This window comes from Protopterus annectens, chromosome 3.part1 (genome assembly GCF_019279795.1).
Source record: "Protopterus annectens isolate FY-2018-M chromosome 3.part1, PAN1.0, whole genome shotgun sequence".
NCBI classification, from domain to species: Eukaryota; Metazoa; Chordata; order Ceratodontiformes; family Protopteridae; genus Protopterus; species Protopterus annectens.
In genome coordinates this window covers 1,104,861,008-1,104,882,013 of record NC_056732.1, presented here as the reverse complement: position 1 = coordinate 1,104,882,013, position 21,006 = coordinate 1,104,861,008, and the positions used below count along the sequence as shown (strand labels likewise).

General features: G+C 43.4%; 1 protein-coding gene across 2 annotated transcripts in view; it reads left to right on the top strand.

Annotated features, from left to right (window-relative positions):
* Positions 1-21,006, top strand: part of AGO2 (argonaute RISC catalytic component 2) — a 2,267,075-nt gene that overhangs the window by 390,156 nt on the left and 1,855,913 nt on the right. For both annotated transcript variants that reach the window (XM_044067244.1, XM_044067245.1), the window contains exon 3: positions 13,391-13,511. In XM_044067244.1, the coding sequence (XP_043923179.1) occupies positions 13,391-13,511 (121 nt within the window). The remainder of the gene's footprint in view (positions 1-13,390; positions 13,512-21,006) is intronic.

Here is a 21,006-nt window from a genome sequence, read left to right as displayed (position 1 = left end):
TCAATCCCTTTTGTGGTTCTTCCCAAACACCTCCCGGATGTACCACCCATGCAAAGGGAGGCAGCAGCACTGGAAATTTCCAAGCTAATTGAGAAACGAGCTATCGAACCCATCCTCCCAGATCAATCCGGATCGGGCATCTACTCCAGGTTATTTTTGGTGCCAAAGAAAACTGGGGACTTAAGACCCATTCTGGACCTATCTACCCTGAACTTGTCAGTTGCCTAAGAAAAATTCTGGATGGTCATGTTACAGTCCATCATGCCATACCTGCAAGAGAGCCACTGGATGTGCTCGTTAGACCTCCGGGATGCCTACTATCACATAAAGATGCACAGAAGCTCCAGGAGGCTCCTCCGCTTCCGGCTAGTAGTCAATCATTACCAATTTTGAGCCCTACCTTTTGGTCTCACCACAGCCCCCAGGGTGTTCACCAAAGTGATGGCAGTAGTAGAGGCTCACCTGAGGCTTCAGGTCTACCCGTACCTGGACGATTGTCTCCTCATTGCTCCCACCAGGCGTCTACTTTGTCAAACCGGGGATTATTTCCTAAAGCTTACACTTCATTTGGGGATTACAATCAATGCATCCAAATGTCTTCTAAATCCTGTCTAGGTGGTAGACTACATTGGGGCATGCAGTGCAAAATCTTCCCGACCACAGAGAGAGTTCGAATCCTGAGGATGCATGTTTCCCTGATCTACCATTCTCACCTTCCTTTGGCAGAATCGGTTCTGAGGGCCCTAAGTTTTATGGCAGTGACCATAACGCTTCTCCTGTGCACCTGGTTACACATGTGAGTACTACAGTGGACTCTAGCAGTGCAATGGTCCCTGTTGGATCTTCCATTATCGTATCCAATACACCTCAGTCGAGTCTGCAGGTCTTCCCTTCTTTGCTGGATGTACTCTCCAGAAATCATGGAGGGACGACCTTTTGTTCCAGCCCCTGTCCAAGCCACAGTAATCACGGATGCCTCCCAACTTGGCTGGGGGGGGGGAGGGCATTGTTTGGGCAGGACAGTCTAAGGCCTGTAGTCCCCTGTCAAGACCAGTTTGCATATAAATGTTCTGGAGATGAGGGTGGTCCTTTTGGTGTTGCAGGCCCTTCATGCCTTTCTTCCTCTGGGAACCATTGCAATTCAATCAGACAACATGTTGGTGGTCTGGTATGTCAACAAACCGGGAGGGACAAGATCTTACTCCCTTTGTCATGAGGCCATGAGAATTTGGGAATGGGTGATCTCCACCGGTCGCTTTCTGATGGCAAGGCACATTCCGGGGTGGTCCAACATCCTGGCAGCCAGGTTAAGTCGTACTGTACTGATGCCTTATGAGTGGTGTCTGAATACTTCAGTAGCATAGCAGATCTTTCTGGAGTATGGTCAGCCTTACTGTGATCTCTTCACATTTCCTTCCAACTCGAAGTCCAGCAAGTTTTTCTCTCTGAGCCCCCAGCAGGGGGAGTCCCCCAGAGATGCTCTAGTCCATGCTTGGCCTCCCGATGATCTATATGCTTATCCTCCAGTACCTCTTATTCTGAGGTTTCTACAGAAAGCTCGTCGACTGGAAAGCAAAGTGATCCTCATTGCCCCGTTTTGGCCTTGCCAGGTATGGTTTCCCTTCCTTTGGTCTCATCTTCTGGCTCCACCTTGGATCCCACTCAGGATATTATTTCACACCCCCCAGAGGTTCCTCATCCGAGCCTGGGCAGTTTGAAGCAAACGGCTTGACTGCTTCAGTTTCCCTAATTGCTGGGACTCCTGGATTATCCTCTTCAGTCAGGTCTATTCTGGTGGTAGCTTATAAGTCTTCCACCAGGAAGATTTACCGTAGCAAATGGAAATGTTTTTCCTTTTGGGCTTCCCAAAGGGGTTTAGACCCTTTCATGGCTCCTGTTCCTGCCATTCTCGACTTCTTAGCAAATATTTTTCAACAAGGAGCAAGCTCTTCTACTATCAAAGTTCAATTAGCTAACATCTGTCATTTTTCACATTGGTGAGAACTCTGCTTCTCTAGCCTCTTCCAGACTGTGTAAAGCCTTAATGAAAGGTGCTTTCCTATTACGCCCCCCCCCCCCCGGTCAAGGATCCTGTTCCCCCATGGGACCCTAGTATGGTTCTTTAAGCTTTGGTCGCTCCGCCATTTGAACCTGCAGCAACCATGGATCTTAAGTTTTTGTCTTGGAAAAAAGCATTTCTAGTGGCTATCACCTCTGCTTAAAGGGTGTCAGAACTGCAAGCGTTGTCTATTAAAGTTCCATACATGATTTTCCATAAGGATAGGGTTTCCCTTCGTACTAATCCATCCTTTCTTCCCAAGGTAGCATCACTAGTTAACATCAATCAGACCATTAACTTACCTGTCTTTTTTCCAAATTTTGCTAACAAAATGGAATACAGGCTCCACTTGTTAGATGTTCATAGACCGTTACGATTTTATTTACACAGGACTAGAACCTTTCGTAAATCTGATCAATTGTTTGTGTCCTTCATTAAACCCTTTTTTGGGTAAACCTATCTCTAAGGTCACTATCGCTAGATGAATTTCCTTGTGCATCCTTCAGGTCTATAAGGGTGAAGGTTTGTCTCCTTCGAGTCAGGTGAAAGCTCGTTCGATTAGATCATTTGGCTACTTCTGCAGTCTTTTGGTAGAGATTCTCATTGGATGATATTTGTTCTGCAGCTACTTGATCCTCATCTCATACCCTTATTTCTCACTACAAATTGGATTTGATTTCTAGAAGGAGAGCATCCTTTGGTTCCGCGGTGCTCCGGGATGTCCGTCCATGAGGGCCACCCAGGAGTTTAGTAGCTGGGGACTTTGTCCCCAGGTTGAAGACCAAGTGAAGTAAACTACTTCAGATAAAAGAAGTTATGTACTCACCATAACAATGTTCATCATGTTTCACTGTTGCAGTCATTACTCTTGGGTTATCCTGCTGGCAGGCTACCCGCAGTCAGCCTGAATTCCAAAGTCTTTGTCCAGCGTCGGTTGCTGTCGCTTCCTCCCTGACGTCAGTGCGCCAGGGGTATAAAAGATGCAGCCGACGCCATTTTCTTCAGTCTTTCTTGCCACGCGGTGCCCGAAGCAGAAGCAGTTCGCAAGTGCCGGTCGGCCGACTCCTGAGATTTTCGTGTTCGAATTTCAGATCCGAAGTCTTCATTTAAAGCTAAATACCCCATTGGGGAAACTTTTTTCTTGCTCCAGACCGATGTCAGAAAAAGTTAATAATTGTATTTCTTGTGGGAAGCAAATACCTCATAAGGACTTCCATTCTTATTGTATTCCTTGCCTAGGCCCTGATCACGACATAGCTAACTGCAGATTTTGTGCTAGATTTAACCAACTCACTGTTAAGCATCGGTATAATTTTGCATTTCATTACTTTGGCCGAAGATTTAATTACACAATGTTGTCGGATAGCCATCAGACTACCGCAATTCACAAGAAACGCAAGGAAAAGGAAAGGACAGGCATCCGAGGTCCAAAACTGACGACGAGGCTTCTTCTAAATCAGTCGCCGGTTCTCAGTGAGGCGCTTTCGCAGCCCCTGACGCCCACTACCTCAGAGCCGCAGGCTGCTTCTGACTCCCACGTGGAGCAGACTAGGCCTCTGGAAACTCAAGGTATTGGACACTTGGAAAATATTCCCTCAGATGGGTCTGAAGCCGCTGAGCAGGCATCGGCTGCTGAGGGTGTTTTCAGGCCTACACAGTTATATATAAAACCGACTACAGCTTCAAAGGCAAAGACTAAAACACCACTAAAGACAAAGAAACAAGTGCAGCAGGCCCATGGGCAGGCCTCCATGCCTAAAAATCAGATGCTCAAAATGGCCTAAGACCTAATTACTTTCATCAGGGGTTCCCATCCCCCTCCTGAGAAGAGGCCTAGGCAAGAGACAGAATATTAATCTTCAGATCAGGTTTCCATTTCCTCTGACTCCTGACCAAGAATACACTCTCCCTCCCTATGAGGATTCCAGTGCTGAAGAATCTATCCCTTCAGCCTCCCCTCTTGAGGATTATTCTTTTGGGGAAATCCTGTATACCATGAGGGATCACTTCCACTGGGAGAGCAAAGACTACTCAGAATCTAAGAAAAGGCTTAGAGATTTTCTTTTACTACCTCAGCACAGGCCTCTTGCTATCCCTCCTGTTTTAGACATTGTAGATTATGTATTTTCAGAGTCCGGCCTGTCCCCCGACTCTTTACTCCCTGCACCTGTTAAGCCAGACCGATACTACAGGGTTCTAGATTCACACAAATTTCTTTATAAAAACCCTGCTGCTGACCCAGAAACTATTTCTCAGGGTCCCAAAGGGATTAAGGCTTCCACTGCAAAAACCCTAACCTCTCTGATAGGGATTCAAGGGCACTGGACAGATGGGGGGGAAAAAAGTTTACACTTCTGCTACCTTGGCTGTGAGGGCTTTAAATTGTCAATTTCATATGCTTAAATATCAGCAATACTTATTGTCACTGCTTAAACAGAAAATGTTAGCAAATTCTGAATGTGCAGAAAACAAGGAAATGCAGGATTTATTGCATGCAACTGAACAAGTGGGAAAGCATACTTTGCAATGTGGTTTTGATTCTCTGGAGGCCTCTTGCAGGGCTGCTGTTAGGGGTTCTGTCATTAGGCGACATGCTTGGTTAAAGGAACAGAATCTGCCTGATCATGTTAAAGCAAAATTATTAGATGCTCCATTACAGCATGATACTTTGTTTGGTGTTAAAGCAGAAGAGGTGTTGAAGAAAATGGAGGACAAAGCAAAATCTATGCAGACAGTTAAGGATTTCTTACAGGTGCAGCCACCCAGATTTAGCAGGAACTGGCCTACAAAGAATTGGTCCTTTCCAGTGTCAGGCCACAAAGGGGCAGATGCAGATGCCCCAGAGGCAGATCCCAGCCCCAAGGCTCATACAGGCCTATACAATGGGGTGCTTCTACCTCCAAAAGCAGAGAAGACAAATCACAGCCATACAGAAACAGTCCCAATGACTTTCCTCTGCCAGAACCAAGCACTTGTCTTTTAGCAGCTCCCTTAAGGGGAAAACTAGCACGTTTTTCACAAAATTGGCACATGATCACCCAGGACAAATGGGTCTTGAACATAGTGTCTCAGGGCTACAGGTTCCAATTTCACACCCTGCCAAGGGCAAAAGGTATGCCAGACCTACCACACAATCAATGGGCAGAGGCACAAAAGCAAGTTTCATTCCTCATGGACATGAGGGCCATTCAGCGTTTACCACAGCAAGAGCAGGGACAAGGATTTTACTCTAGACTTTTCTTGGTACCCAGAAAGGACAAAGCCAGGAGACCAATACTGAACCTGTCTATTCTAAACACATTTCTGGACGTTCCAAAATTCAAAATGTTGACTCTGCAGCAGCTACTGCCCATGCTGGGCAAGAAGGCTTGGCTTGTAACTTTGGACCTAAAAGAGGCATACCTGCATGTCCCAATCAGACAATCTTGCAGAAGATACCTCAGATTCATAGCTGGCTCAATGCACTACCAATTCTCTGCACTACCCTTTGGCTTATCTACTGCGCACAGGATCTTCACAAAATGCCTGGCACCAGTAATTGAATTTTGCAGACAAAGAGGAATTCAAATATATCCTTACTTGGACGACTGCCTTATTCAAGCAGAGAACAAGGACATTCTACTAAAGCATCTGGCGTTTGTAAAAAGATTACTAATTTGCCAGGGTACACTGTAAACGAAAAGAAATCAAAACTAGTACCCTCTCAAGAGATAATATTCCTGGGTGCAAGCTTAAATACAACTGCCCAGATGGCTTATCTCACGCCAGACAAAGGCAACTGACTTCTTACTTCAAAATGTTGGCAACAAAGACCCAGTTATCTGCAAGAAAAATTCTTCAGGCTTTGGGCTTCATGGCATCCTGCATTCTCCTAATTCCGTATGCCAGACTGCATATGAGGAAACTACAATGGTATCTAAAAAGTGTTTGGACTCAACATTGCCACAGCCTGGAAACATGAATTACCCTCATTCCCTGCCTGCAACAGGAATTTCGATGGTGGGCACAGGCCTGTCACCACAGCAAGGGACAGCCATTCACTTTAAATGTATTCAGGGCACATGGCCCGCAAGCCAGATGCATCTTCATATCAATCAAAAAGAGATGCTAGCTGTTCAGAATGCCCTGGCAGCTTTCAAGGATCTACTTCATCCAGGACAACTACTGATAAAGACAGACAATACTACAGTCATGTGGTACATAAACAAGCAGGGAGGCACGCATTCCTACCCCCCTCTGCAGACAAGCCATGACTTTGTGGGACACAACATTGACTTATCAAGTTCACCTGCAAGCACAATTCCTGCCAGGAAAAATGAATACTCTGGCTGACGAACCTCATGGATCCCCACGAGTGGAAACTGGATCCACAAGTCTTCAGCATGATAACAAGGAAATGGGGATGCCCAGACATAGATCTATTTGCCTCCCCTCACAACTGCCAGCTACAGCGATTCTGCACAAGGACTTATCACAAGCAAGCATGGAAAGTGGATGCCTTATCCTTCAGCTGGAAAAACCTAACAGTATATGCCTTTTCCCCACTACCTCCCCTCCCCAAGGGTACTCCTAAAGGTCAGACAAGATAAGCCAAAAATGATGCTGATTGCCCCAGACTGGCCACGCCAGCACTGGTATCCAATCCTAAAGAACTTGTCTCAAGGTCCAGCCTGGACATTGCCTCAAATTTCTCACTGACCCAACAAAACAATCAGATCCTGCACAGCCAACTCAGGACCTTAAATCTGGCAGCACAGCTGATAATGTAGCCATTCAGAACACTCCTCTCTCCAAAGTTGTGATGGATGTTATTTTGGAGGCCAGGAGGACCAGTACCAGAAAATCTTATGCAGAAAAATGGAAGTGATTCTGTGCTTGGAACCAGGCACAAGGAATTGACACGTTTGTACCAAATTTTCCTCAGATTTTACAATACGCAACTGAGATGCTGGACAAAGGCCTATCCTTTTCATCAATTAAGATTCATGCCTCAGCCATTTCAGCCCATTACAATATGGAACCACCTATCTCTTCTTATCCTTTAATAAGGCAGTACCTCAGAGGGGCCAAAAACATAAGACCTCCAAGGAGAGCACCAGTACCTGCATGGGACCTCAATTATGTCTTGGAAAAACTCACACTGCCTCCTTTTGAGCCAGCCTCAACAGCTGATATAAAATTTTTATCCTGGAAAACAGCTCTCCTCCTAGCAATAACCTCTGCAAGACGAGTCTAGGAGTTACAGGCACTCATGGCTGTGGAACCTTTTATCATTTTCCATCCAGACAGGGTTTCTCTGAGGACGAACCCGACATTTATGCCTAAGATGATGGTGTCCATTGTGGCCCTTAACCAAACCATTCACTTGCCTACCTTTTATCCAAACCCACAGAACAAGGGTGAGAGACATCTGCATTCTTTGGACATACACAGACAGCTACGCTTCTACTTGGACAAAACTAAAGCTTTAAGAAAGACTGAGCAACTTTTAGTGGCATATGCTGCTGGATCACAAGGAAAGGCCATCTCAAAACAGACCATTTCAAAATGGATAGGCCATTGCATTTGTTTCTGCTAGTGCTACTCACAGCATGGCAAATCAGTGCCTACGGGCATTAGGCCACATTCAACCAGAGCAGCAACCACTTCAGCAGCTTTCCTCAGAGGAGTACCAACCAAAGACATCTTAGAGGCTGCAACTTGGACTTCAGTGCACACTTTTACAAAGCACCATCACTTACCTCTCTACTCTAAATCCAGACCAGGTTTTGCCACTGCAGTTCTGCAGGGGCTCATAGCCTCTCCTAATCCTATTTAGCCCAGCCACCCATCCTCAGCTTTGGGATTCAACCCAAGAGTAATGACTGCAACAGTGAAACACGATGAACATAGTACAGTTGTGTACCTACCATAAATGTAGATGTTCGAGTGTATTCACTGTTGCAGTCCAGGTTACCCTCCCACCATCCCCATTTCTTTCACTGGGTCTTATCTGTACTTTATTCTATACAACCTATGTGGTGTATTTGCTTGTAGATGAAGGAAATGTTTCCTTTAGTACATGCATGTTTATTGGCATAATTTATTTAGCCTACCCTTTTGGGGGCACCTGACATCTGGGGCAAGAAAAACAGAAGAAAACGGCATTGGCTGCATCTTTTGTACTCCGGCACACTGACGTCAGGGAGGAAGCGACAGCAACCGACGCCGGACCAAGACTTTGGAATTCAGGCTGACTGCAGGTAGCCTGCCAGCAGGATAACCCAAGAGTAATGAAAGCAACAGTGAAATACACTCGAACATCTACATTTATGGTAGGTACGCAACTGTACTTTCCATCTGAGTAGTTCTATTTCATTTGTCTTCAACCATTCCTCCCTCCTTCCCCCTGGCCTTACCATATGGATAGCCTTTTTGGCTGAAGTTTTAGGTGCATAAGGTCTCTTTTCAGGTCGGATTCTCAGTATAACTGGCAGCAAACTTGATCTGGGGGTTGGAAGGTAGTGGTGGTGTATTGTGGGTAAGGGGAGGAGCTTGGTGCTCAGAGCAGATGCTAGTGAACTTGCCGGCTTGGATCTGGTACCCACAGGTTGAAGACAAATGAAGTAGAACTACTTTGATAGAACGTTGTGGTGAGTACATAACTTTTTTGTCAGCTGGTAAAGCTGTTTTGTGCAGATTTTGCACCCTTTCCTCATCAGACTGTGTGTAATGAGTGTATTTTTTTTCCTTTTGGAGTTACTGTTTAGTACTGTCAGTGCATACATAATTTTTAATTCTGAACTAGTTGATATACTGACAAAAACTGCTGAAGGTAGTTTTAAGTTCTTTACAAGCCAGCACGTTTTTGCCTTAATCAGATTACTCTGGGAATACTAAATGTGAAAAAGCCATCATCGTTGAAAATAATTTCTCTATTTTTTAAGAAAATGTGCATTTTCTTCATAAATTTTAAATGCTAAAATAGACTCTTGGGTTACCTCCTGGATCCCAGTATGTTCAACAGAGGTTTGTTTATACTACTAACAATTTCTCTACATCCCAAACTTTGCATTCCTCATTCTTACAGAGAGAGCTATACATGCAGTCTTCCATTATGAGATTCTTTTAAAATAAGTTGCATAAACAAATTTTAAATTACATCTTACTGCTGAATTAGATTCTTGAAAGAAGGCACTGCAGCATTTCTGCCACATTTTGCCTTAGCACATTCAACTTCAACCTAAAATATGGCAAAGTGACTTGCAAACTTTTTTTTAAACTTCCCTTCGCCTCTGAGGATACAGTTGGCTAACTCGGTGATTGGATTGCTTAGCCTCAGTTACCCTGTTATTGCAGAGAGTAACTCAAAAACATTGCTTTCTCCCCTAGTCTTTTGTCTACCACTACCGTCAAACAAATATATTTTGTCTAAAGTAAGGTTTCTCCTATTCTGCTTGATTCTTTGTTTGATATCTTAAACATCCAGAGTGGTACAGTCAAACAATTAACCAATGTTCTGTGTTCCACCCTCAGTACAGAGTTTTTATTAAAATCCTAAGTATTAAGACTTGATTACTGTCAGTACCACTGTCTCAAACTATTGCATATTACCAAAATGTGCTAAGGATAATTTTATATATGTATATATATATATATATATATTACCAAAATGTGCCTAGGATAATTTTTTATATATATATATATATATATATATATAGATATATATATATATATATATATATATATATATATATATATATATATATATATATATATATACACACATATATATATATATATGTGTGTGTGTATATATATATATATATATATATATATATATATATATATATATATATATATATATATATATAAAACCGTGGTAGATCAGTTATGTTGTGAGAAACTGTTTGTGATTGAGCTTCCATGATAGTTTTTTTAAACAGAGAGAACAGATAAGGAGAAGTTCAACAGCCAGGCATATTATTTTGGACAAAATATTGCCCTTGTAAAGCAGATATTAAGCAGTACTTAAAATTACTACAAATCTACCTTTATATGTTGGCAGATTTCTTCAGCCTTTGATATATTGATGAGAGAAAGTTAAACTGCCAGAGCTGCAGCTGCTAGGGAATATTAGTGAATCCTACCCTTTTCAGCATATTGCTAGTATGCTTTTAGTGTTTCTCAAAAATAATTTTCCAGGTTTTATGTATTGCTGCCAAGCTTTTTACCACCAATTTCTCAGTTTTTTTTCTAGCCTCAAGACACAAGCTAATGTTCAGTGTAATGTCTGTTTTCAGACTAGCCGTTTAATACTCATCAAACATAACTAAAGCAGAAAAAGAAAGCATTAAAACATACTGGCTCTGTGTAGCAGAGGCACGGATCCCTGACAAGTAACCCTGGTGACTGGGGTTCAGCTAATATCCCTGTCACGAAAGGCGATGCTGCTAGCCCAGCTATCTGCAATTTTGTAAATAATTATGTCATTCGTTGATATTAGTATGATTCATATGCTTGTGTTACAAATGTATTACAACTGTATTATGTAAGTATCAAACTGCTGGTACAGAAGTGTGTGTTGAACAGGGTTTGCACAGTATTGGGCTTGAAGATGTATACACAGTGTGCCCTGCTGGATTGGAACAGAAATGTATATACACTACTGTAACTGTTTAGATGTATATATTTTAACAATGGAAACTGAAGCAGAAGTTAAACTTCAGAAGAATAGCTGGACATTTTAATTACTTTGACCACGTAATAAAAGAATGTTATCTTTCAGTTTCAGTCAACAGGAGACGTAATGCCTAGAATTTTTTTTTGTATGGTCTTGGAAGTGTTTATTTTTTATGACTTTCAGGATCTGCCTTAGATCTATGGAAAAAAAAACTTGTTTATGTATTTTCACAGGTAGATGCTAAATGCTGTTGTTTTTGAGCCTGAGAAACTAAAGTCAGATGACAAGAAATGTCATTCTGCAAGTATCCCAGCAGTAATATCTGTGATATTAATTTGTGAAGTCTCAGAGAGAGACTGAGCATTTTGTATTTGTCTTTGACCTGACAAGAACTTCCTCTGTAAGGAAGTCTAGGGAATAGTATAATTCCTTTAGCTATAGTCAGGAATATAGCGGAGCTTAATTTACGCGTTTTTCTTTATTTATTTGGGACTTTCCTGCAATGTTTTAAATATTTCCTGTGATTTAGAACTGTGGTGTAACTATGATTATATACTGAGTATTTTCTTGTTCTTTTATTTATTATTAAATGTATTTAAATCTTTCATTGTGGCTGATCTTTGTGAGACATATTTAAGTTCTGAGAATGCTTGCATATTTCTTTGGTGACACTGTGTAGCCCACCCTAATAGCCTTGCTCTTGGTTAAACTACCATTTGTATTGATAGTAATGTTACACAGTAAGATTGGACACACTGTCAAGGGCTTTAAAATAGGTGATAAGGACGTGGCCAGTGGCAGTGTTAACCATCTTAGTCTGGACAGAAGGGGGTATGGCTAGTAAACCTGTGCCAGCGTTTCCCGTGGGAGTGTGTGTGTGCGCGCGTATGAATCAAATCTCAGTGTGTGCGTATGTTAGCTACTTGGGCAGGGACACGAAGCACTGGTTGGACAGAGAGGTTGCTGGAGGTCTTGGCGTGGCCACTCAGCTGTGCCAATGGGGAGTCTTACTGGGGATCTGGAGAAAGAAGGAGAAACCAGCCCTAGACTGCCTGTGGTCTCTGTGTTTTCTTAAGGGAAATTGCACTTGATGCAGAGAACTGCATCTGGAAGTAGTGTGTGTGTACTTGCCATCCTCCCAGTGTATGTCCCCTACTGGTGCTAGTAGTGAGGATTGAGGCTCCTTGATTACTGGGCCAGAGGTAGGGTGTCACAGCCCCCATCACATGAGCAAGACAGGGAAGAAGAGGAGTGAAGGGGGTGTCCTGCTCACCGCTCTTGGGGAGGAGTTTTAATGTACACTCAGAGACTCACAGGGAGGTAGTATCTCCCTAGTGGAGACTGGAGAAGAACAATACTCGTGCCGCTAAGGGAGAAGCAAGGCTCCTCAGGAGACACTTCCCTTGTGGAAGTTAAAGAATGCCACCAGAGGACAGCCCATTGCACACGCCTGACTGTGCCTCACCAGGTTTGCACATTTCTGGGTCGGGGAGAAAAACAGAAGAACCTATCTTTTTGATGACCCTTCTCTGTTGGCTGTTGCCTTGTTGCCCAGTGAAGGGAATGAGCGGGTTGCTTGACGAGAGAGGGACTGTAATGGAAGGCGGACAGAAGGAGCAAAAATTAAAAAAAAAAAAAAAAAGAAAAAAAGAGAGAGAAATGGATCATTTAAAATATTACTTTTTCTCCCCATTTTCCATGAGATTCAGTGCATTTATTACTAAAGGGTCAGAATGTCAAAAGTTTTCTCCTATCAAGGTTAACAAAGTAACCTCTAAAGAAGCGCAAACAGACCAGTGATCTTTACTGTCATTTGAAAGTCGCTTTTTATTCTGCTTGTGGAAACATTGGTTTCAATTGCTAATTCTGTAAATCTGTATCAAGCTTTTATCATGCAGAAATTGCAGCTTCATGTTACAGTTGAATATGCCCTTTCTTCAGAAATGTAGTGATTTGGAGGTAGTGTGGTAAAATGGTGTGTGGGGTGAAGAACTCCCTTCATTCTCCTTTGTGTATTATTATGACAACGTTGAAACTGATGCCAAATCATTGTCAAAAACTGTTTTGATGAATGCATTATTGGTTAACTGATTTATCTGATGATGAAGGAATCATTTAATTAGGAGCTGTAGCTTGTTTGGCAATGGGTGAAGTAAACACACTAGTGGGTCATGCATTTATCTGCCATCCGATTCTTTGCTCCTTGGTTTCATTATTCCTTTTATGGTTGGAAAAACATTCCCACTAACCCTAGATATGGACTTCCACATACATGGCAAAAGAAAAGAAAAAGAAAGAATGCATTACTTTTCATCCACTTGAAAACAAACTTGGATTAGCAGTGTATTGAATTAAAGGTGCTTGTAATCATTTTCAGAAATCAGAAATATATTCCAAGTCTGCATACTGTAACAAAATTTCTATTTAGTTTCTTCTTACATAATAGGGCTGAGCCTACTTTACTTCAAAGCAAAGGAAGAAGTGTTGTGGTTGGTTGTAGTTTTACTTTGTTCACACAACCATGATCTAGTTTTTAGCAGGATCTGAGAAAGTGTTGTATTGTGTATTTTTTTCCAGTTAAAGTTTCTCACATGCATCACAGAATGAGTTTAGTTTTTTGGTGAATATTTGCTTTGTAATACTGCCTTTTTGAAATATTTTTCCTTTAGAGAAATAGTTGAGCACATGGTCCAGCACTTTAAGACCCAGATCTTTGGGGATCGGAAACCGGTATTTGATGGAAGAAAAAACCTTTATACTGCAATGCCACTTCCAATTGGAAGAGACAAAGTGAGTAAAAAAAAATCTGTGAAATACTACAAAGCTTTTCTTTTAAAGAATTTTAAATTTTTGAGCAGTGAGGTCTTTGGTAAGATTCACTTACCGGTTAATACCTCTTGTTTACCTCTTTGCTATGAGTGCCATGGTATTTTGGCATCCAGTTCCATTGACTGAAGATTAGTGCCGAGATGACTCGCTTTGTCCTTTATAATTTTAAATTGTAAAAACTTTTTTAAAGTAAAAATAAAACTTTCCCACCCTTAAGAATATTTTAGGATTAAATATTTTGTTAGCATATAATTGTACTAACAAAATAATTTTACTAAACTAAGAAATAAAACCTCAAAGTATACCTGGAAAGGAGATTGCATGCTGCTTTATTAGCATACTGTGTTCGGTGCCTACCTACCGTGTAGCAGCTCATGGCTAGGCCATGTATGGCCTGTTATGTTTTATGAGCCCGAGTTCAGTTGTATCTAAGCTGCTGATGTCCGTGCTCAGTTCTTGAAAACGTATTATCCGATGATGTCTTTTCTGTTTGACTAAACAGATGGGTTGCTGAATCCATTCAGATCTGACCTCAGCAGTTTTTTTTCCCCAAGAACTTGGATCCAGTCTTGGGCTTCTTCCCTACCCATAATTTCCACTTGTCCCAAGAACACCTCAGATATAATCTGCTGCCTGTTTGGTTAAGACATGGTTGTGAGGAAGGCAAATGTGAGATAAATATCCTATCCTAGTGTTGTCTTTCTTGTCAGGTTGCTTAGTTATGGCTGTCAAAGCTTCTAGTTTTAAAAAGTGCAGTGCTTGTGGGCACGAAATCACTTCACAGGACCCCTCACATTCTGTGTAATGTTTAGGAGTCGCCTGTTTGGAAATGGAATGAAAGTTCTATTCTTTCAGGGCCAGGGCTCTTACTGACAGATGTAAGAAATTTAAAGGCCTTCTCCCTAACCAAAATGAAGTTCTGCCACTTCTACTATGGATACTATGTTGCCTCCTTCAGAAAAGGTCAGAAAATTTGCGAGAAACTAAGGAAAAGGAGGGGAAAGAAGCAAAGAGAAAGGGAGTGAGAGAGAAAAAAAAAACAAAGAAAAGCTCTGAAAAGGTCACAGAATCTGTCAGGTACATCCAGCCTGGTGCTTAAGACTCTGAGATTTTCAGATCCATCCATGGAGGAACTGCTTAGGATCTGTTCACTTATTCCACCTTGCCGTTTCTCCTTGGATCCAGCTAGTCGTTTCAGTTATGTTCTTAATATGATAGAGTAGAACAGTCATCGATCATCCACACCACCTTCTGTGACATTTTCCTTTGGGTTCTTTGGATCATTGGAGAGTCCCTCAGAAGTCTATGTCTATAGGATAATGGGGAGGTTTCTCCAAACTCAGATTTAATTGGGGTTGTCCTGGCATCTACCCTATTCATGGCTCCAAATCTTGTCCCAATGATCCCAGCCATGATCTGTCCTTCACCGGTCCAACTTTTGGGCTCAGTTTCCATAGTACCGAGAGATGCCCATAACAGATCCCCGATGTCCTTCGAGGATGCATCTGCAGTCCTTACAAATGGGTTGTCCTGTCGTCAGGCAGCCCTTCGGTCGGCCGGATTCCAAAGTCTGGGTCTGGCCTCGGCTGGTGTCGCACTTCACCCGACGTCATAGCTGCAGTTATTCGGGTATAAAGGCATCAGCCGACGCCATTTTCCTCAGTCTTTCTTGCCGCGTGGTGCCCGAAGCAGAAGCTGTTCGCAAGTGCCGGTCGGTCAGAACCAGAGATTACTACTACCGAAGACTTCTAAAAAGCTAAGTACCCCGTTGGGGACTCTTTCTTGCCTCAGCCGATGTCAGAAAAAGTGAATAACTGTTTAAATTGCGGGAAACAAATACCTCATAAAGATTTCCACTCATACTGCTTACCTTGCTTAGACCCAGACCACGACGTAGCAGCTTGTCTAGCCTGTGCTTCTTTCAACCGACGAACGCTTAGACGTCGGTCTGAATTTGCTGAAGAGTTTTTCGGCTCCGCTTTTGCTTACATTATGCCATCGGATACTCCGACTACTCAAATTTGTAAAAAAAAGCAAGGAAAAGGACCGACACTCGCGGTCCGCGGTTTCGGCCGAAACCGCGGTTAAGCCAACCGCGAGTGTCTCGGTTTCGGCTGAAACCGAGTCCACAGTTCTTCCTTCGGCCGAAAGCTTGCCACTTACCGAGGCCTCATCCAGCTTGGCTGAATCTGCTACTGAAATCCCACCTGCTCCTGCAGGTTCACAGGATTTATCTGATACTATCCCTTTGGATATTTCTACCCCTGCATGTGGAGCTGCTAGGTCTCCTGCATCCATGTCGATTAGGGCCTTTGCCAGGGCTAAAGCAGCAAAAACTACCAAAACTGTGCCTGCTTAGACCCCCTCCCACAGGCCCAGTTCTAGTTCACAAATGCTTAGTCTAGCAGAGGATCTCATTTCTTTGATCCGGGGATCCCAACCACATCCAGACAGGTCTTCTCACCCACCTCCAGAGAAGAGGACTAGAGTAGAGCCCCCTGAACCAGTTTCTTCAGATGGCTCCTCTGATGAATCAGATAATTCAGACCCTCCAGAGGCCCCTTTTTCTCCTTATGAGGACTCTGATGCAGAAAACTCCATTCCTTCTGCCTCCCCGCCTGAGGAATTTTCTTTTGGGGAAACCTTGCATGCTATGAGGGAACAATTTCAATGGCAGGGCCAGGATTTTTCAGACTCTAGGAAAAGGCTTAGAACCTTTTTGCATTTGCCACAGCATAGGCCTTTAGCCATTCCTCCAGTACTTACTGTTGTGGATGATGCTTTTAATGATGCTTGTACTGCTCCTGATTCTCTTCCTCCGGCCCCTGCTAAACCCGATAGGTACTACAGGGTTCCGGACACACATTATCATTTGTATAAGGCCCCTTTTGCAGATCCCGAAACTATCTCCCAGGGACCCAAGGCTGTAGCAGCTTCCTCTACCAAAAACCCCCTCCCCTCTGAAAGGGAATCTAGGGCTTTAGAGAGATGGGGTAAAAAAGTTTACACTTCTGCTACTCTTTCAGCTAGGGCCTTGAACTGTCAATTCCACATGATCCAGTATCAAGAATTTATGTTAGAACAGTTAACTAAAAAGCTGTCCTCGGATAAACCATTAGACAAAAAATCTGTTCAAGAAATGGTACATAACATTCAGCATGTCAGTAACCATTCCTTAAAATGCGGCTATGATGCACTGGAGGCTTCCTTTAGATCAGCCATGACTGGCACAGTGATCAGAAGACATGCATGGTTAAAAGAGCAGGCCTTACCAGATCATGTTAAATCAAAGCTACTAGATGCTCCCATGGACAAGATCAATTTGTTTGGCTCTCCTGCACAACAGGTGCTGAAGAAGATGGAAGAGAAGGCAAAATCTGTCCAGACAGTCAAAGATTTCTTACAGGTCCAACCTCCAAGGTTTAGCAGGAATTGGCCCTCCAAGAATTGGTCCTTTCCAGACACCTCCAGAGCTCAGGGAGGCAGGAATAGGCGCTCAAGAGGCAGGGGTCAATCCAGAGGTGCCTACAGGGGACGTCAGTGGCAGGCTAACAACCAGCGAGGTACAGCCACAGATACAGCCACCACCACGACTACAGGACAATCACAGTGACTTGGCTCTAGCACCGCCTACCAGGGAACAACTAGAAGCACCCTTAGGCGGAAAGCTAGCCTTATTTTCAGTAAACTGGCATTACATCACAGGAGACAAGTGGATTTTACAGACAATAGACCAAGGTTACAGGTTTCACTTCCATACTCTACCAAGGAAGAGAGGAATGCCAAACCTACCTCCAAATCAAAAGGCAGAAGCTCTAAAGCAAATAACTCACTTACTAAGGATGAGAGCTGTAGAAAAGGTACCACCTATGGAGCAAGGACAAGGATTTTACTCCAGGCTCTTCCTGGTACCAAGAAAAGAAAACCAATGGAGACCTATTCTCGACCTGTCCGCTTTAAACACATACCTCACTGTCCCAAAATTCAAAATGCTGACCCTACAGCAGCTTCTTCCCATGTTGGGCAAGGAGTCTTGGCTGGTAACTCTAGATCTCAAGGAGGCATACCTGCACGTCCCCATACGACCAAATTGCAGAAGATACCTCAGATTTCTTGCAGGATCAGAGCATTATCCATTCTCAGCATTGCCCTTTGGCTTATCTACTGCGCCCAGAGTGTTCACGAAATGCCTGGCATCAGTAATTGCTCATTGCAGGCTTCAGGGAATTCAAATCTACCCTTACCTGGACGACTGCCTGTTACAAGCAGACAACAAAAACAAACTAGCAGAAGATTTAAAAAGGGTCATTTATCTACTGCAAGCCCTGGGATACACAGTCAATATAAAAAAGTCAAGGCTGATACCATCCCAAAGGATAACCTTTTTCGGTGCAGAGCTGGACACATCAAAACAAATGGCATTCCTAACAGTAGAAAAACAGGAGCAACTTCCTCTCTACTTCTTGGCATTAACAAAACAGAACCAGCTAACAACAAGAAAAGTCCTGCAAGCCTTGGGTTTCATGGCATCCTGCATAATTTTGGTTCCACATGCCAGACTGCATATGAGAAAGTTACAGTGGTACCTAAGGAATTTATGGTCTCAGCACAAGCACAGCCTAGAAACCCAAATTCCAATAATCCCATGCCTGAAGCAAGAATTCAAATGGTGGGCTCAGGCCTGTCAATCAAACAAAGGGCTGCCCTTCCACAGCACTCAACCAAGCCAGACCATCACAACGGACGCCTCAGACCTCGGTTGGGGGGCGCACATGCTGGACAAGTGCATACAAGGCTTATGGACTCAGGACCAGCTGCACCTACACATAAATCAAAAGGAAATGCTGGCAGTAAAACTGGCAATTCAGACATTCAGACCATTTCTTCGACAAGGTCAACTGTTGATAAGGATAGACAACACCACAGTTATGTGGTACATCAACAAACAGGGAGGCACACATTCGTACCCTCTATGCCGGATGGCAATGGACCTCTGGAATGTGGCCCTGAGCCTCAACATTCAGTTACAAGCAATTTTTGTGCCAGGAAAAGAAAACATACTAGCAGACATACTAAGCAGAACTACCACGGATGCCCACGAATGGATGCTGCATCCGGACATATTCAAAACCATTACAAGAAAATGGGGACTAGCAGAAATAGACTTATCTGCATCCCCACGCAATCACCAACTGAAGAAATTCTGCACAAGGACGTACCACCCACTTGCTTGGAAAGTGGACTCCCTATCTTTCAGTTGGAAAAACCTGACAGCATATGCATTCCCACTACTTCCTTTGATGCACAAGGTGCTATTGAAGATCAAAGAAGACCGTCCAAGGATCATCCTGATAGCTCCAGACTGGCCAAGGCAACATTGGTACCCATTACTGAGGAGCATGTCTCGGGAACAAATATGGCCTCTACCACTGGTTCCCTTACTGTTAACACAGAACAACTACAACACCCTGCATCCAAACCTGAAAACACTGCAGCTGACTGCCTGGAACATTGCATAAGACCAAATAACCCAAGTTTATCCCAAAGGGTTAAAGACATTATCTTGGAGGCTCGCAGACCCTCAACAAGAAAAAAAATTATTCAGCAAAATGGAAAAGATATCACATTTGGAGTACTGCAAAAGGAGAAAATGTATCACTGGTAAACATAGCCAACATCCTGGAATACTTGGCAGAGCTCTTCCACAACGGCCTGTCCTATTCTTCCATTAAGATTCATGCATCAGCTATTTCAGCAGAATACAACTTGGATCCTCCAGTCTTCTCACATCCTCTGCTCAGGCAGTTTCTGAGAGGAATTAAAAATGTAAAACCACCTAGGAAGCCACCATTGCCAGCATGGGACTTGAACTTTGTGCTAGAAAAGTTGACACTCCCTCCTTTCGAACCAGCAGCAACAGCAGAATTACAATGCTTATCATGGAAAACTGCTTTCCTGCTTGCAATCACTTCAGCAAGAAGGGTATCTGAGCTACAGGCATTAATGGCAGTACAGCCCTTCCTGATCTTCCATCAAGATAGAGTGTCCATGAGAACAAATCCTACTTTTATGCCAAAGGTGGTCTCCAGGGTATCTTTAAACCAAGCTATCCACCTACCTACATTCTTCCCCAACCCACAGAACAGGGGAGAAAGGCTGTTGCATACCTTGGATGTACATAGACAATTACGCTACTACCTGGACAGGACCAAGGGCAATAGAAAAACTGACCAGCTACTGGTAGCATATGCAACAGGAATGGAAGGAAAAGCAATTTCAAAACAGACAATCTCTAAGTGGATAGGAAATTGCATTAGATTTTGTTACTCCTACTATGGGAAGATAACTCCAGAAAACATCAGGCCTCACTCTACAAGGGCTACAGCCACTACCACAGCTTTTCTACGAGGAGTGGCTACCAAAGACATTTTAGAGGCTGCTACTTGGAGCACCGTGCATACATTTGCCAAGCATTATAATTTACCTTTATACTCCAGATCCCGAGCAGGTTTTGCCACTGCTGTTTTGCAAGGGATCTTAACTACACCATAATCTTATTTCTCCTCCTCCCCCAGTTTGGCTATGGTATTCTACCCATTTGTAAGGACTGCAGATGCATCCTTGAAGGACATAGTACAGTTTTGTACCTACCATAAATGTAGATGTCCGATAGGCATGCATCTGCAGTCAGGATTACCCACCCTCCTTCCCCTCTGTGGTATTCCTAGGGTATTTGCCCATCTCGTAGCTAGCTGGGGGAATCTATTATGGTGTATTTGTTTGTATATATGTACATACATGCTTATTTTTTGTTTGCTCTCTACTATTTGGAACCATTTGCATTTATCCAAATTTAGCCTTCCTAGAGGGCACCTGGCATCTGGGGCAAGAAACACGGAGGAAAATGGCGTCGGCTGATGCCTTTATACCCGAATAACTGCAGCTATGACGTCGGGTGAAGTGCGACACCAGCCGAGGCCAGACCCAGACTTTGGAATCCGGCCGACCGAAGGGCTGCCTGACGACAGGACAACCCATTTGTACAACCCATTTGTAAGGACTGCAGATGCATGCCTATCGGACATCTACATTTATGGTAGGTACAAAACTGTACTTTTCCTTCATCCTCTCTACTTTAGTTCCATTTGAACAGGATGGGTCTTTAGGCTAAAGTTTCATAGCTGAGGTGCAGAGGTCCAAGTCAACTTCAAGGGTTTGAGCCATCCCTACCCTTAGGTGTTTTGACCCTGGGCAGTTCAGCATGTGCATCTACCATGGAACTGAGCAGGATCAGGGCTGGGAAATGTTCCTCCTTTTACCTTTTTTTTGGTCGGGGGGGGTGGTGTATCTTTAGCACCAGTTTTGAGATGTGCTTTTGTGAAGGTGCTCTCCAGGTGCAGAGAGGAGGTATTTCATACCCACTTGGCTCCATCCCAATGCCCCCCCCCTCAGATCC